Source organism: Saccopteryx leptura, chromosome 13, assembly GCF_036850995.1.
Source record: "Saccopteryx leptura isolate mSacLep1 chromosome 13, mSacLep1_pri_phased_curated, whole genome shotgun sequence".
NCBI lineage: Eukaryota > Metazoa > Chordata > Mammalia > Chiroptera > Emballonuridae > Saccopteryx > Saccopteryx leptura.
The window spans coordinates 14,378,114-14,396,148 of record NC_089515.1 but is presented as its reverse complement, the minus strand read 5'-3'; the positions used below and the strand labels follow the sequence as shown (position 1 = coordinate 14,396,148).

General features: G+C 48.5%; 1 protein-coding gene across 3 annotated transcripts in view; it reads left to right on the top strand.

Moving 5' to 3' along the window:
• The window catches only part of VWA2 (von Willebrand factor A domain containing 2), a 41,798-nt gene that overhangs the window by 12,211 nt on the left and 11,552 nt on the right, over positions 1 to 18,035 (top strand). For all 3 annotated transcript variants that reach the window (XM_066354944.1, XM_066354942.1, XM_066354943.1), the window contains exons 3-7: positions 1,289 to 1,363; positions 2,710 to 2,843; positions 8,287 to 8,396; positions 11,880 to 12,074; positions 17,560 to 17,693. In XM_066354944.1, coding sequence (XP_066211041.1) covers positions 1,289 to 1,363; positions 2,710 to 2,843; positions 8,287 to 8,396; positions 11,880 to 12,074; positions 17,560 to 17,693 — 648 coding nt within the window. The remainder of the gene's footprint in view (positions 1 to 1,288; positions 1,364 to 2,709; positions 2,844 to 8,286; positions 8,397 to 11,879; positions 12,075 to 17,559; positions 17,694 to 18,035) is intronic.

Below are 18,035 nucleotides of genomic sequence, written 5' to 3'. Positions count from 1 at the left end.
CATCTTTTGGTTTCTCCCTCCCGATCACTTTCTTGGCAGTTGCAAATCCCTGTAAGCCCAACTTCCCTGCATTGCACGACTGTCCCGCTCCCCCCTGGTCCCTGGCTTCCTCTCTGTATTACCTCCTTCCCCAGAGTCCCCATGCTGATGGTCCTTCCTCTGCCCCCTTTTTTTGGCCAAGTCTGCTGCTGGGCTAGGCCCCCAGCTTTGTTTCCTCTGTGCATACCCACCAGACCTCCTGTGTAGAAAGCATTCTGCCACTAGACATTGAGCATGCGCAGTTGACTTTTCAGATTCTCTCTCCCAGGGACAGCCTCATTGCCCTTCACCTTAATTTTGTTACATTGTTACTGATTGCTCATATGCCATTTTACAGTTTCACCAAGTATCACATAAAAGAAGGACAAACATATCTGTGAACTTGCTACCCTAAAACTTCTTAGCCCTTGTTCACATTAGTGGCATTGAAGGACTGAGTCAGCATTTACTCATGGTCCTCATGGTCCTGTGTCTTTGGTTAGTTGCCACGTCCAGTGTTCTCTGTCACAAAACAGCGTTGAAGGTTGTGGCTTGATGCACTGTTTCCTTTCTCCAAAATGGTTTTTCCTTTGGCTCAGTTCCCCAGTGCAATTCTGCAGGGTCGAAGGGCGTAAGCATTTTTATGCTGCATTTACTTAGCCAAATTATTTTCCAAAAGGGTTATTTTTTTACCCGTTTATGGTGCTACCCCTGGAATTTATTTTTTTTCTGAGTTAAGCTTTCCCCAGTGACATTTAAATTTAGAAATTTCACATTTAAAAATGGCATCTCATTGGGTGAATTAAAACATGGTATGGTTGCGCTTTTCAGTGAATTCTTTCTTCTGAGTTAGCCATTCACATCCAAGGTTAAGTTCTATGGCAATCGGCAGGGATTCCGGTTACAATACTCAGCCAGAGGCAAAACTTGTTTAAATCACAGGCTCTCCATAGCCCCACTGTATATATATATATATGTGTGTGTGTGTGTGTGTGTGTGTGTATACTTCTTTTTTTTTTCCTCCTCTGTGCATATTTAAAAATTTTCTCTTCAAGTTCAAACACAAAAGTACCTGATAAGGAGGGATAATTGGGGGAGGGAGTTTCTTTATGCTATCCACCTAGTAATTTTCTAGATAACAGTATCATTCAACTCCTTCACATTCCTCTTTTCTTTCTTATTACCTGTTTGCTCTGGTCACAGAATGTGGAGGCGAAGACCCCTTCCCTCTCTGCTGGGTAATGATGGCTTCTGGCGTCTTCTCTCCTAGCTCCCCTGGTCCTCACTCTTCAGGAAGTCCAAGTGAGCAGGGAGACCCTTGGGAAGATTTCAGCCGCCAGCAAAAGTAAGCCCGTTTTATTCAATCCTCTAAGCGCCCACGTCGGCCTCTTTGTGACGGACCAAGGCGAACCGTGTGACTGCTGGCAGTTTCCACCCCATGCCCGCCTTCCCTTCACGCTGTGGCCAGAGTCATTTTCCCAAAACGGAGCCCGATCAAGTCTCTCTCTCCTGGGTAAAAGCCCTTGGCAAACCCTTGTTGTCAAATTTCGTTAAAAAAAAAAAATTCATGCATTTTTTTAATTTTTCAATTACAGTTTACTTTCAATATTATTTTGTGATGGTTTCAGGATTATAGCACAGTGGTTAGACACTCATAGAATTTACAGTGTTCCGCCTGACACGTCCAGTAGCCACCTGGCGCCGCGCAGTGATGACGATATTACTGACTACATTCCCCATGCTGTACTCGGCATCCCATGACCGTTTGTAACCACCAATCTGTACTTCTCAGTCCCTTCGCCTTTTCCCTAAGTCTGCAAATCACCCTCCCCTCTGGCAGCTGCCAGCCTGTTCTCTGCGTCTATGAGTCTGTTTCTGTTTTGTTTGTTTGTTTATTGTGTCCTTTAGATTCTACATATAAGTGGAATTTGTCTTTCCCTGGCTGAATTGTTTCAACTGTTGCCAGATTGCTTGGCCTGCGCTTCAAGGTCCTCTGTTGGTGACCACTGTGTACTCATCCAGGCTTGTCCGCTGCCACACTCCTTCCCCTCCCGCCCTGCCCAGCACCCCCCCCCCCCGCGTGCTCATGCCTCCGCAGCCCAGCCCCAGGGCCCCCGCAGTCCATCCCCACCCCCAGTGAAATCCCCCTCACTTGCTGCCTTCTGGGTGGCACCATATCATTGGTGCTTCTCTGACTTCTGCTGTCTTGTGTCTTCACGGTGAGGTGGGGTTTGAATCCTGGAGCCACACAGCCTAGACTGGATTCCTGGTTCCACTGCTGCCTAGCACTTATTCCTTTGGCATGTTATTGCATTGTCCCGTGTCCCGCTTCTCTCTTCTCTCCAGTGGGAATACACATATCTACTTAGGGGTGGGGCTCGGGGCTCGGGGCTCGAGAGCTGATAGCCAGACGGTACCAGGTTTCTTCATGAGGTGACAGGAAATGTGCTAACATTGACTGAGATGGTGATGGGGTGTGTCTTTGAATGTACTAAAAACCATGGAATTTCGTGCTTTAAATGGCTGAATTATGCAGTGTGTGAGTGATATCTCAATACAACTGTTAAAGACTTTAAAAAAATCATCTCAGGGTGGATGTGAGAATGAAGTAAATTAGTAGATTTAAAGTGTTTATTTAGAGCGGCACCTGACGGAAGCCGATTGTCCCCCATCTGTCCCTGTGTCCTGTAGTCACGTGGTGCTCGGCTGCGGTGGACATCGTGTTTCTGATAGATGGCTCTCACAGCATCGGGAAAGGGAGCTTCGAAAGGGCCAAGCACTTTGCCATCACAGCCTGTGATGCCCTGGACATCAACCCTGACAGGGTGAGTGCAGGTCTTGCTGTCTTTGTATTTAGGGTATCTTTGGTTGCAAGTGACAAGAAACCCAGTCTTAAGCCGAAAAGGGCATGTACTGTGTTGTGGAAGTGGGGAAGACCAAGGGGCTGAACCACGATTCCAGGCACCGTGGGATCCAAGGGCTCAATCCCTCTTTCTCCTCCTCTCTCTGTTTGCTTTGCATAGTTGGCTTCCTTCCCAGGCAGGTTTTCTGTGCATAGCAAAGCTGCCCTGTACTGTCCTTCATGCTGGTGACACCAGTAAAAAGAAAGTGGCCTTCTTTCTCTGTGTGTGGCATAAGTCCCAGGGAAGGCTCTGATTGGGCAGGTGTAGAATCACATGACAATCTCTTAACCCATCACAGCAGTGCAAGGGAAGCGATGGTCTGGCCAGACCTGAGTCATGTGCCCCTCCACATTCATGGAGTGGCGAATGCATGGACTTGATTCCCCATTAGAGAAAGGTGTTTGCAGAACTGTGGGAAAGGGAAAGCACGTAACTACCTCCCATGACTAGAATTTCAATATGCAGCACAGCTCCCGCCCACTCTGTTCACGTGAAGGGAACACCTGTATGCATGATCTCAGGGACTATGTGCATTTTCATTCTTCCTGGCGCCAGATAGTAGGTTTTCAATATCAGCCGAGTGTGCTAGCTGTGGCTGGCGTGGTTAAAAGGGGCATTTTGGATTAACTTGATAGAAAAATGGGTAATGAACATCTACAGACAGTTCCTGGAAAATGAAACAAATTCCCCTGGGCTAATGAAAAGTTGCCCAACTGCCTCACTCGGTGTAATAGCGATCTCCGACTGATACACCATTTTTCACTTACCAGAGTAGCAAAAACCTACAGTTTGGTGACCACACTCCACGGGCAAGTCTATAGGAAACGCATTCTCTCACACGGCTGGGGGTAGTGTGCAACCGCTCTAGAGGGGAATCTGATGCTATCTGTCAAAATTACAAAGGGTTGTAATTTTCACCCAGAACTTTATTCTGAGTATACTCCCACATATATCAATGGATATAATGATGGTTTTCCCAGGATGACATTCCTGGGCTAATCCGAGGAAAGTCACTGGGCTTTAGGAGCAAAGGTGGCCTTGTATGAGGGCCAGGTTTTCTCCAGAATGACAGGTTGTTTTGGGAGAGTGAGCACAGTACCCTGGACCTCCGGACGCCTTCCATGTCGTTTGAAGACGCTGTAGCAGAGCGCCCGGAAGTTCCAACTGAGAAGTCAACTTCATCACAGACCCGAAAAGGGCCAGGGCCAAGGACTGTTCTGTCTCCACCCTCTTCCACACAGGGCTCTGGTTTTAAAAAGAAATGAGGCCCTCTACCATTTCACTAGCTCTTCATGGAGGAGGAGCCATAAAGATCCAGCATTGTTGACCTTGGTGCTGATGTAGTAGGTGCTGACGTGGATGGCTGAGGGATCCCAGCGGATGGCAGGCTGGGAAGGAGGAACTGTATGGATTATTAGAGAATGCTTACAAATGAGGAAACAGGCTCAGAGAGGCTAAGTAACTTCCTAGGGTCACACAGCAATCTTGGAAGAGAGCTAAGTGTGGAAGAATGGGGCTTTTGACTCTCAGCTCAGAATTTGTTTCATTAGGTCATCAGACCCTACCCATTAGGCTAGGATGAGATGATGAGACTCAGACAGACTTCACACCCTGCGATCATACGGAAAGTGGACAATATGGTATTGTGTGTGTGTGTGTGTGTTGCTGATGGAATTCAGGATCCTCAAACAGAGGCTGAAAAGAAAACCAGGACAAAAAAAAAAATCCGTGGCTGGTGCAGTAGCTGTCCCAACCCACCAAGCCCTGGAGCTCAGGACATTTAATCTCAGTGTCGCCGGGCCACATCTATATAGAACACTGCATTCTTAGTTTAGATATTGGCAAAGCAGATGGTGCCCACAACAAGAAGTGGAACAGTGAGGGGCCTGGAAATTTCCACACTGAGAGATCCTGATCATTTTTTGATGAAAGTAGGTACAAGGCGGCTCCATTTTCTTAAGAGGGCGGAGGCTGAGTGTCTAGGGAGATAGACGTGGGCTTGGCCGGAGGAAAACTTTCTCACAGCAAAGGAATCAGGTGTCTACTTCAGTGAGTGAGGGAGCAAGCATCTTGACCTCCTGAGCTCAGTCAGACTTGCGGGAAGGCTATAGAAAGTTTTGTTTTGTTTGCTCGGGGCGATTTCAGATTGTTCCGTCTGATTTGTGGCTTTGGGCTTTATGTTCTTGCTGCTGCATTTTTGTCTTCTTCTTGTTCTCTGCATGTACAAGAGATTTTTACTTTCTCTAACTTGTGTTCCCCAGGATGAAATTTTCGAGTAGCTATAAATGAAGGCTTTTATAAAGGACGCTCTGTTGTTGAGGTGGATTGAAGGTGTTGGAAGTCCTCTCAACACTTAAAAGCCGAGAAGTTTAAAAAGAAATTTAAATCATGCTGAGAAGTTCACTTCCTGGCTGTGATACTATAATGATTATAGCAGGGTGATTACAGTGGGTGAGAAGTCTGGGTGGGCTCCCTTCTGAGCGCACAGTAAACTGAAGATAAAAGGCAACTCTTTTGCTCCCAAACCACCAATTAAATTAAATGCCTTCACTAATGACTCAAGCTGTTTGTAACTTGTGTTTTTGAAGTTGTATCCTTCCTGTTTAATCCAGGTAAATACAGCCAGCTGTTGGTCTCAAGGGAGTGTTTTTTTTTTTTGTTTTTTTTTTAAGTAATTCATTCACATGGTTCAATAAAAAGACTTCTGGTGAAAAGTGTCCCACCCACCCCCTTTCCACTTCCTGAGTCCACCACCTGCTTTCTTGAGCGTCCTTCCAGAATCGCTTCATGCAAATGCAAGCAACACGAGGCTATGTTCTTATTAACCGCCTTTTTATACAAAGAGTAGCAGGTGATACACACCGTTCTGTTCCTTGCCTTATTCTCTTCACATTGTCTTGGAAGACATCTAGATATCAGGGTAATATACGCATTAATGTAGGTATATATTATCCCTTATAGCTGATTAACGGTCCAGTGTAAGGATTTACCAGCATTTAATTAACCAACTCCCCTACTGATGAGCATTTGCTATTACAAATATACTGTCAATTTGTAAATATGTCATTTCATTCATGTGGAAGTATATCTGTGGGATCAATTCCCAATAGCATTATGCATTTGTAATTTTCACAGATGTTGGCAAATTGCTCCCATGGATACAATAACATTTATGTTCTTACCAGTAAAGTTTAAAAAGACTGGTTACCTCCCCCCCTGCAAACACTGTGTCTGGCTTTTTGCTCCATCTCAGTGTGGTGCCCTCAAACATCTGTTCATATGTTAAAGAGCCATTTGTATTTCCTGTTCTGTGATCTTTGTTCTTCATTTTTCTGTTGGGTTTTTGGTCTCTTACATATTAATTTTTAGACACTCTTTATATGTTGGGGAAACTGACCCTTTGTCTCCGACATGAGTTGCAAATAATATCTACATTTTGGTCTTTATTTTTTGGTTGGATCACGGCATGTATTGCCTTGCAGAAGTTTTTGCTTTTTGTTTAGCTAGATCTTTTTTCATCTTTATGGTGTCTGGATTTTTAGGCATAGAAAGGTCCTTTCTACATTCAGGTTTTTAAAGGAACTCCTCCAAATTTTCTTCTAGATCTTTTATGGTTATATTTTCACATTTAAATCTTGAATCCAGGCCCTGGCCGGATTCAAGTGGTAGAGCGTCAGCCTGGTGTGCAGGAGTCCCGGGTTCAATTCCCGGCCAGGGCACATAGGAGAAGTGCCCATCTGCTTCTCTACCCCTCCCCTTCTCCTTCCTCTCTCTCTCTCTCTCTCTCTCTTCCCCTCCTGCAGCCAAGGCTCCATTGGAGCAAAGTTGGGCCGGGCGCTGAGGATGGCTCTGTGGCTTCTGCCTCAGGCACTAGAATGGCTCTGGTTGCAGCAGAGCAACGCCCCCTGGTGGGCATGCCGGGTGGATCCTAGTTGGGCACATGCGGGAGTCTGTCTGACTGCCTCCCCGTTTCCAACTTCAGAAAAATACAAAAAATAAAAATCTTGAATCCATTTGCCATTTATCCTTTTGCGGGTTTATCCAGTTGTCCCCAAATCACTTAGTAACTGAACTATCTTTTCCCCCCACCGGTTTGAGATGCTCCCTTAATCACAGGATAAATTCAAGGGAGATTTCAAAAGCATCGCGTCTCAGAAACGTTTTTGTGAGCTGCTCTCCTGCTCTGCTTCCCAGAGTCCATCTTCCCCACATGCCCACCCAAGATTTCTTCCTACTTACGATGCCCAATGTCTCCTCCTCAGAACTTCCTGGGCGAGCAGAAGCAGCCCACCCGATGTGGCGAGTGTGTTGGTCACGTCCCAGGCACGAGCGCTGTTCAGACATCAGCGGTGGAGGAATCCAAATAGCGAGCAAAAGGCAGCAGCATCGCTGCCTAAATACGAATCACTTGGCTCATTTGCAATCTTGGCCAGAATTAGGATTAGTTAAATGTAGTTTCTCTAAGGGTTTTAGAGAGCCAATGGTTGGGTTCAGGGCTTGGACCCTCGAGAGGAACCCTCAATCATAGCCTTCTCTGCTTGAGACATGCTAGCGTCTGACGGGTCCAGAGAATGACTTTACTCAGCTCTCCTTCTCTGGTCTGGCAAGGCGTCGGGTTTCCTCATATGACTCCCCAATTAGGAAGCACAGTCTGGTCAGAGCCACCGGTGACTCACTCGCTCCACTGCGGGGGAATGGAGCTCCACTATTGCTGGTCTCAGGCTAGGGTGCCGGTTGTCCCCCAGTCTGACTGTGGTCTGGACTGCTGGCCTTTCCCTAGCAGGAGCAGGCTTGGAGGGGCTGACCACCCCTGTAACCAAAGATGGGTGTTGGGGGTCTGTGGTTAATGACGAGCCAGCAGGGATGGTGGCTGTGGTTCGCTTCCGGGACACCCCTGGCTGGGCCAGGGAGCATTCGGCCAAGGGGGAAGGCAGGCAGCGGACCTGCACCTTGTGCTGACCGTAGGCACACAGTCCAGTGGCCGGGCTCCCTTTCTTCCTCGCCCTGGGCCGTGATCCTCTCTACATCTTTGTTTCTCCGACAGCAACATGGATAGAATAGTCCTCTGTGGATTAAATGAAATAATGTGAGATCGCTTAAAACAGTGTCTGCCCCGGGCAGGCATGCGGTGAGGCCAGATGGGATTGGCGGTTGTCCGTGCAGAACACGGGCGCGTCTGACTGTCTTTCCAGAGCCATCTCCTGGTCTTTGGATTCTTTTCTTAGGGCCACCAGGGGAAGTTCCAGCACGGGAATTTGTTGAGTGGGCAGGAGGCAGGGTAGTTAACCTTTCTCGTCCCATTGACCCTCTTAGGAATGTTGGCCTGACCCGCTCTCGACCCCTGGCCCTCTGTCTCCTCCTGCAGGTCAGGGTGGGAGCAGTCCAGTTCAGTTCCGCTCCTTGGCTGGAATTCCCCTTGGACTCCTTGTCAACCCAGCAGGAAGTGAAGAGCAAACTGAAGAGGATGGTTTTCAAGTAGGTCTGCTCAGATTCTGCCCTGCTTGGGGTACAGCTGGCTGCTCTTAAAATCCCTCTGGAAGGGCTTGCCCCCTGCCTTTGGCCTCCTGAGAGGGCTGGGGTGTCTGAATCCCAGCTGTGCCCAGCGGGTCATGTGAATTCCCTCCCTGAGGCTGCCCCTGCTGTCACATGACATCCCAGGTGGGAACCTAAGTGCCAGTGAAAGAAGGTAATTGCCGCTACTCTGTGTAGTTGTCAGTTACCGGGGAGAAAGAGCTAGTGCAGGTCAAGACTGGAATTAATAGCAGGTGTCGGGAAGAACATTGGCTCTCTCTCCCAGTTCTGTTCCTGCTACACCTTGACCACTACAGCCTGGAGAGCTCACTACACATCTCCAAGCCAAGCCTCGTTTTGGTGGTCTGCCTGCAAGGAATACGTGCTCCTTCCTTACTGAGGGTGCTTTGAAAATGACGAATAGTTGTTCATGTGCACCCTGTAACTGTGTGTATGTAGGGGGCCATCATTCTACTCTCATCACAAGTCAGCTGGTGTGTGTGTATATGATACATGTGTATATGACCTCTATACAGTGTGTCCGTAAAGTCATGGTGCACTTTTGACTGGTCACATGAAAGCAACAAAAGACGATAGAAATGTGAAATCTGCACCAAATTAAAGGAAAACTCTCCCAGTTTCATACCTATTCAGTGCAGTTCGATGTGGGCTCACGCACAGATTTTTTAGGGCTGCTTAGGTAGCTATCCCGTATAGCCTCTACAGACTCGTCACTGACTGATGGCCTACCAGAACGGGGTTTCTCCACCAAACTGCCGGTTTTCTTCAACTGCTTATCTCACCCAGTAATGTTATTCCTATGTGGTGGCGCTTCGATATAAATGTGCCAATATTCATGTTGCACTTTGGTCACGGATTTGAATTTAGCGAGCCACAGAACACACTGAACTTTCTTCTGTACCGTCCACATCTTGACTGGCATGGCCGTGGGCTGCTCCGCTGTATACACGGTGTTACATCATCATCTGCGCATGTGCACATGCTGCCACATCATCCTACAGAAACTGGGAGGGTTTTCCTTTTATTTGGTGCAGATTTCACATTTCTATCGTTTTTTGTTGCTTTCCTGTGACTGGTCAAAAGTGCGCCATGACTTTACAGACACACTGTATATACACATAAATATATATACTACTCACAAAAATTAGGGGACATTTCAAAAGGAATATGAAGCTATAAAAAAAAGAAGTGCTTGATTTTATTTTTTATTAAACAAGAACATCAGAAAAGCAAATAACAAGTCAAAGAAAGTTGTTTGATTATGCAAATGAGATGCAAAACCAACTTTTGTTTCATTGGTGAGAATGTACTATACAAAGCAAACTGCAGCCAGTTGGTTCACAAAGGCACTTTAGAGATCACTGAGTGTCTATTCCAACTTTTATTTTATGGAGGGAGGATGCTGAGGTTGAGAAGGAGCAGGTGACTTGGCCAGGACCAGAGTGACATGCTGGGCCAAGGGCCCCACCCAGCTGTCCTTTCCTGCCTCCCACTCCTCCCCACACTCCCTGAATAATTGGTTGAGCCCCCTCTCAGCTGTGACGAAAGTCACAGCTAAGGGCCGATGAGTATTTTTCACGGCACATGAGCTACCGAGATGCCAGGTGAGGACACCGGGGGTGGAGAAGGAAGCCTCTTCGTGTGCCTGAGCAGGATCAGCCCCGCTTTGGGGCCTGTGTAGTGATGAGCGCTGTGTATCCTAGGAAGACTGAGAAACCCCGAACAGGGAAAGGCGGCGGTCACTAACTTTTTGGCCATAGTTGTGGGGTCACTGAGGACACTGAACATTAAGGCACTATCATTAGTCACAACAGAGGAATGTTGGCCAAATGGGAATGAGGTCCTCCCCCGGGGCTATTTACCGTTTCCACAGTGAAGTTTCCAATGCTGGATGGATCCAAACAGCTTTGCCTAAAACCCAGAACATTTGCCTTTCTAGACCAAAATGATTCCCTAAAAAAAAGTATGTGTTGAGGTGGCTAAGAAACCACCCTGACAATCACCTTATTGCTTACCTGACAACACGAAGTTTAAAAAGTCTTACAACCAAGCCTTTCAGTATTGCAGCCCACAATAACATCAAACCAGATAAAATGTGGGCAGCAATTGGCTCTGGATGCCCAGAACTTATGACCCGCCTGCTGGGCAAGCTCAGTCACTCACTCATTCACTCATTTTATTCATCTCCCAGTAACACAGCTCGGAGTTTTCTGTGGTTGAATTTGGGGGGACCCCATCTACAGCTTGATCAGAGTTTTACTGTGTTTAGAAAGCTCTTCAGGTATAGCATTCACTGCTTTACTTTAGCACAAAGCCTCCTAATCCTTTTCTGGCCCATCTCAGACCCCATTAACATTCAAACATAGCTTTTAGAATAGTTGTAATTACAAAGCACTGTGCTCTTTTTTTCTCTGAATATTATTTGGTATGTATTTTCACGGAAAGCTGCATTGTTTTTCATGTTGATTCTGTTTAATGGTTGCATAATAATCCAAAGAACTGAACTATCCCAATATATATATTAAATCATTCCCCTAAAAGGACGTACTTGGGTTGATTCCAGGACTTTTGTCGATTGCTTTAAAAAAGGAAAAAAGCCACAGTCAACATTTCTATACCCATAGTGAGTTTTCTTACGAAATATTTTTCAACGCCCATCGTCTAACACCTGGCTCTTATCTCCTCACCCCTGTATCATCCCCTTCTTGTTGTGACTCAGCATCTCCTGGGGGCAGGAAAGCCCATAACAGAGCTTAGTGAGACCTGGTGAGAGTGAAGGGCAGGGCTTGGCTGCAAGCATCCAATGGGGATCCTCTCCACAAGCAGGCCTTCCTGGACCACTTCCAAGTTCAGGATCAGGTGGTAGGAGGTCAGGTAGAGGGAGGCCCAGGCAGGAAGACCCATGGCAGACCAGCATGAGAAAGGAACACTTGTAGTATTAAATATATATACATTTAGCCATGCCATGCGTAGACATATACAGACACACACACACAAAGACAGTGCCTGTGCCTCTCGTCAGTTGGGTATTTTCATGTTAGGATGACCGTAGGCTCCTCTACGAGGATTGGCTTAAAGGCAGGCATGGCCTTAATTTATTCTCAGACTGTAATGAGCGTTCACACGCCCCTCCCCCACCCCCAATCTACCGTCTGTGACTAGTCAGTGTTTCAGAGTGACGATCTGACAGGGTTTGCTCTGTGCTCAGAGCCATCACTCGGGAAGACCCCAAGAGTGACACTATTACTGAAACAACAGAGCAGTGTCGGGTGCATCTCAAGATCACAGGAAAAGTTAAGTTCTATTCATTGTGGTTTAGAGGGTGAGGAAGTGACTGTCCCTACTGAGGTTCCAGGGCTGTCTTCCACCGTCACCTCTCTCAGTCACTAATCGTTACTTTGTTTTTTTCTTTTGGGGTGAGCTCAGAGGGGGACGCACAGAGACAGGCCTCGCTCTGAAGTACTTTCTGCACCAAGGGTTCCCCGGGGGCAGGAATGCCTCTGTGCCCAGGGTCCTCATCATCATCACTGACGGGAGGTCCCAAGGGCATGTGGCACTGCCGGCCAAGCAGCTGCAGGAAGGAGGCGTCACTGTGTTTGCCGTGGGGGTCCGCTTTCCCAGGTAAGAGCCTCGGTCACTCTGGGCTGGGCTGGGGACCGTGGCGCGGCTGGGAGACTTCACAGGCACGGGAGGGAGGGCAGGAAACGCCATGTCGGTCCTTCCAGGACCTGCCTTTTCTTCACTCACTACGTTGTTGCTGGAGCACAGGGAGCCAGCCGCGAGTCTGGAGGTCTGAGCGTTTGCGCTGTCTTTAATTTAGCCTGAACACGTGGTTTTAAGTGCCAGATACTTGGCTTGAATTTATTCGGGCCAAAATGGAAATCCATGGAGTCATCTAACTGCAGTGGGTGGGTCAGGGGTCCCTCAGGGTTTGCAGGAGGAGCCAGGGACTTGACTGTCATGGAGAGTCTGACCCCCACGGGCCTCTGCTGACCCTTGGCCTGGTGTCAGGAGCTGGAACTGTGGTGGAGGCCAGGGCCCAGCTCACATCTTCCCAGCTCCGCCCTCCTTTCCCCAGGAAAGGACTGGGATGAGCCTGCATCACACACCCGCTCCAGAGGCCGGGACTGCCGCCTCCAACATTTCTCCAGATGCTGGAACACACCTTTTTAGGAGAGAGGGAGGCGTAGGTCCTCCATGCTCTCAACCTCCAACAATGGTGGTGACACTTATGGGCGCCCCGTTATTGTGGATATTAAGTGAAATGACTGGTCTGGGCACATGCCCGAGTATAGAAATTCCTCTATTCATTTTAGTAAATAATTTATCTTCTCCATCCATAAGTATAGGTTGTCTTCCTTGTGCCAGGCGCTGTTCTAGGCTCTGAGGATACAGAGACCACCATAGACAGTCTCTTCCCTCAGGGAGCTTCTGCCCTCATTCTAGGAAAGGAACTAAAAATTAAACGAATGAATGAAGTACAGGGGGGCCTCGGGTTACGACACAGTTCCGTTCCTACAATGGTGACATAACCCGAATTTTGGTGTAAGTTGAAACACACCCTAGCCTAAGTCACTTACCTATCCTAACACAGTTGTAAAAACATAATCTAGAATATAAAAACACAACTAAACCACAGAAAAATGTAAAGACCATAAATATACTGTACTATATATAGTACTATATAGTAACATAAAAAATGACAAGAAATGAGTATAAAAAATTTCTTTATTCCCGTGGTTGGCTTGCACACCGGAAGGGGCGTTGCAGTATGGGAGAGAGTGTCCTATTGGGAGGAGGAAGCTGGAGAGGCGGGAGAACCGGCAGATGGTGCTGGAGATACTGGGTCAGGGGAATCAGGATTGCCTAAGAACATGCAGGAGACGCTGGCGAGGATTCCTCCTGTACTACAGGTGTTTCATCTCGAGAATCAGCTGATATAGAGGGTTCAGGACCTGTTGCAGGTGGGCTGTTAGAAAATTTTTACTACTAACAGAGATAAAAGTGGGCAGTAGGTATAAAAAGGTTGACTACCCCTGGGTTACAGGAACAGCAAGATAGGGAGTGGCTAGAGCCCAGCAAACAAGGAGTGAATTACAAGAAGCAAGGCACCAGAGATGGGCGAAGTCAGGTAGAGACTTTGTGGGTCATAGTAGACTTCGGAATTTGTTGTGAGTAGGTTGGGAAGTCTTCAGAGGGCTTTGCGCAGGGAAATGACAGGAATTGACTCACATTTTAGAAGATCACACTGGCTTCCAGGCAGAGAAGAGACTGGTGGGGTGGGGCTGAGGGAGGCGCAATAGCAGGGGAGGTGGGGAAGCCAGAGGAAGGCTTTGGAGCACTCACACAAGAGGTGATGGTGGCCTGTGGCCCTGGAGCTGCCTTGACCCCGGGGGGAACGCTTAGACTTAGGTGTGTTTGGAGGGCAGAGCAATGGAGTGGCTGGTGCATTGGATGTGCCCCCCAGGGAGAAAAAACAATCAAGGAATTTGGGCCCTGGCCCCAGGGTGAGAGGGGGTGCTATTTACTGAAATGGGAAAGACTGGGGATGAACAGGAAATCATGTTTTGTTTCTGACAGGTCATGTTTGAGATGCGAATTGACCATCTACCCTATTTCCCCATGTATAAGACACGCCCTTTTCTGAAAAATTTGGTGTCTAAAACCTGGGTGCATCTTAAACAATAGTTGTAGATGTTTTTTCTTGCATTTCCCACTTTTTTTAAAAAAAATATTTTATTTATTGATTTTTTTAGAGAGAGAGGAGAGAGAGAGAGAGAGAGAGAGAGAGAGAGAGAGAAGGGGGAGGAGCAGGAAGCATCAACTCCCATATGTGCCTTGACCAGGCAAGCCCAAGGTTTCGAACCGGCAACCTCAGTGTTCCAGGTCGACGCTTTATCCCACTGCGCCACCACAGGTCAGGCCATTTCCCGCTTTTTTGTGTGGATGAGGAGTTGTATGAATTTTATGATGAATCAAACTTGAGTTCACTAACTTTATGTAATACTTTTTTTTTTTCAAATTTCCGTTCCCAAAATTAAGGTGCAGCTTATACGTGGGGAAATAAGGTATACAGGGAAGCTGACTAGACAGTTGGATGTAAGAGTCTGGAGCATCCGAGACAGGACAGAGACTGACATTGGGAGAGGTACTAGAGCCTAACTACGAAATGTCACCAGGGAGTGCGGTACAAGAGGGACCGCGACTAAGGGCCAGCGCGTGCAGGTCAGAAGGAGGAAGAAGATAGACAGAAGGAGTCTTAGGGACCCTGGGGATAGCCCGGAGTTTGCCATGTCCTGCTGATGATGATGACTGCTACCATCATGATCACCGTTGTCGTCGCCAGTAAAGTGTATTTAACACGGGCTGCTTTATGGTTGGCTCTTTTGAGAGGGACCCTGCTTCCTGGCTCACTGCCCACCCTCCTCCCCGCACAGTGCTCAAGAGAGTGCCTTGAACACAACGGTCCAAAGGCCCAAAGCTTTGTGAATGAGGGTGGGATCTACCACCCGGTAGAAATCCCTAGCCTATTTGGGGTGGGGGCTGGAGGGGTGGGGGCTGGAGGGTCGGGGTTCTCCTCCAGCTGCTAGCTGGCTTCCCAAACTATCTGTGGGGAAGGTCCCATTTGGTGGTGGTGGTGGTTGTTTTTTTAATCCATTATGGATCAATACCTTAAAAATACCATAAAAAAGAATTAATAGAAAAATGGAAAAACAAGATAAAATACAAGCTCAAATGTTTGTTATTGTATTCAGCACATACACTGCTCACAAAAATTAGAGGAATGTGCAGATACTCCAGTACTTTCAGCCTTTTGTAAAGTGCATTTTCACCAATGAAATAAAAGTTGGTTTTGCATCTCATTTGCATAGTCAAACAATCTTTGACTTTTTGTTTGCTTTTCTGATGTTCTTGTTTAAAAAAATCAAATGCCTCTTTTATCACTTCATATTCATTTTGAAATATCCCCTAATTTTTGTGAGCAGTGTATATATGACTCTTATCAGCTAGCTTCTAAATATTTACTCCCAGTGTCTGCACTGGTGTGGTTCTGGACCAGGATGACACGGTTTGGGGACCTGCCTGGCCCCACAGATCATGCTTTCAGCGTCCCTGACCTAGAGAAATCAAGAAGCCATTGATCAGGATGGGCACTGCTTAGATATGAATGGCCTGAGGTGCAGACACAGGAACCTCTGAGGAGGCCCCTGAGGCCCACCTGAGCCCTCCCCCGACTCCCAGCAAAAGGTGGGTCGCTGCTGACCAGTGGCTCCCAAAGCGTGTGCTCTGGACCAGCGTGGTCGGCATCCCCTGGGAACTTGTTAGACAAGCACACGTTGGGGCCCCGCCCCATTGGTCTACAGTGCTGGGGCCAGACACCTCTGTCCACGGTCTGTCCTACACAGTGATTCCGATACTCCCCGAGCTTGAGACCCCCCACTGTGAGCCCTACAAGAGGGAAAGAGTCATCCAGGGCCTCTTTTAGTATTTATGGAGCCCCTTCTCCGATAGTTCCCATGTCTGGCTGAGCGTCTGTGTTCCCGGGAGCTTTTAAGAAAGTCTGTTGCTGGGTAAGGTCAGGCAGAGCTGCCCCCCCCCAGCACCAGGCCCTGTCCTAGGCACGAGGAGACATGCTGGTTTCTATGGCTTCGGGGAGAACAGGGAATTTTACACAAGGGGATTTTAGCAATAAATGAAATTTTTGCCATATGGCCAAACCTTGGCCTATTTTAATGGATGTTTTGATCGGCAGGAATCTAAGTGCATGACTGACCACCCCGTCTTCTTAAGAAGAGGTTCTTCGGCATCGTTGACCCTCTCCTCTGTGCCTCGTGTCCTCACGCTGCGCACTGGCTTTGTCCTGGGCGCTACGTGCTGTCTCTCTGGCTATCCAAGTGCTCGCTCCCGCTAGATGACCTCCCACTGCTGGCCTTTGACAAGTCCTTACGTTCACTGCTTATAATTCTCCATCTCTCTCTATTACTAGCTGTCCCTGTTTGCTGTTTCCTTGCCTAGAACCAGTCTCTTTCGTTTCCATTCTGGTTAAATTTTTCTCATCAGCCATGGGTTACCAAACCAGACAGTGAAATCTGTTAGGACCGTGTCTGAAACCAGAGGTGACAGTTTGAGTGGGAGGCTCTCCCCCGGGCAGGGGCGTGGACTGGTGCACGCACACCTTATGACTCATGGCTGAGCATCCTTGAGGTCTCTCTGTGGTTCAGTTCTAGACCTTACCTGCATCCCGGATGCAGCTTAGTGGCCTCTGGGTCAGTGGGAGAACTGCCGTCCACAAGGAGCCCATGGTCTAGAACAGGGTTTGGGAACCTTTTTGGCTGAGAGAGCCATGAACGCCACATATTTTAAAATGTAATTCCATGAGAGCCATACAACGACCCGTGTATGTTATGCATTATCCAATAAAAATTTGGTGTTGTCCCGGAGGACAGCTGTGATTGGCTCCAGCCACCCACAACCATGAACATGAGCAGTAGGAAATGAATGGATTGTGATACATGAGAATGTTTTATATTTTTAACGATATTATTTTTTTATTAAAGATTTGTCTGCAAGCCAGATGCAGCCATCAAAAGAGCCACATCTGGTCCTGGCTGGTTGGCTCAGCGGTAGAGCATCGGCCTGGAGTGCAGGAGTCCTGGGTTCGATTCCCGGCCAGGGCACACAGGAGAAGCGCCCATCTGCTTCTCCACCCCTCCCCCTCTCCTTCCTCTCTGTCTCTCTCTTCCCCTCCCGCAGCGAGGCTCCATTGGAGCAAAGATGGCCCAGGCACTGGGGATGGCTCCTTGGCCTCTGCCCCAGGCCCTAGAGTGGCTCTGGTCGCAACAGAGCGACGCCCTGGAGGGGCAGAGCGTCGCCCCCTGGTGGGCGTGCCAGGTGGATCCTGGTCGGGCGCATGCTGGAGTCTGTCTGTCTCTCCCAGTTTCCAGCTTCGGAAAAAAAAACAAAAAAACAAACAAACAAACAAAAAACACATCTGGCTAGTGAGCCGTAGGTTCCCGACCCCTGGTCTAGAAGATGGGTGGGCAGGAGGAGGGTGGGTTTGGAATGACCAGGTAGTGTAACTTCTCTGCTGGGGGCGGGGGCACAGGTGGGAGGAGCTGCACACGCTGGCCAGTGAGCCCAGGGAGCAGCACGTGCTGATGGCCGAGCAGGTGGAGGACGCCACCAACGGCCTCTTCAGCGCCCTCAGCAGCTCCGACATCTGCGCCTTCGCCTCTCCAGGTAAGGCCGTCCAGGCTGAGAAGGAGTGGGCTTGCCCATGTAGAAGTGGGGGGGGGGTTCCCCAAGCACAAGGTCAGGACCAGGAGCCTCCCTAGGGAGGGAGGGGGAGAGGAACGGGCTCCTGCAGCCTTGGCCCTGGGCCTGTCTGCGGTGTTCTGTCTCCTGCATCAGGCCCTGTGGGTGTCTCAGCTGGAACCCGGAGCTTGTATCTGTGGGGTAAAGGGGCCCTGGGCTTGGGAGCACGCGGGACCCCTGTGCCTGTCTCCTGCTCGGGAGGAAGAGCCAAGTCAGCTCCCCCGCTGTGGTCAGCACGTGGACGCTCCAGCCTGGGGCGAGAGCTCT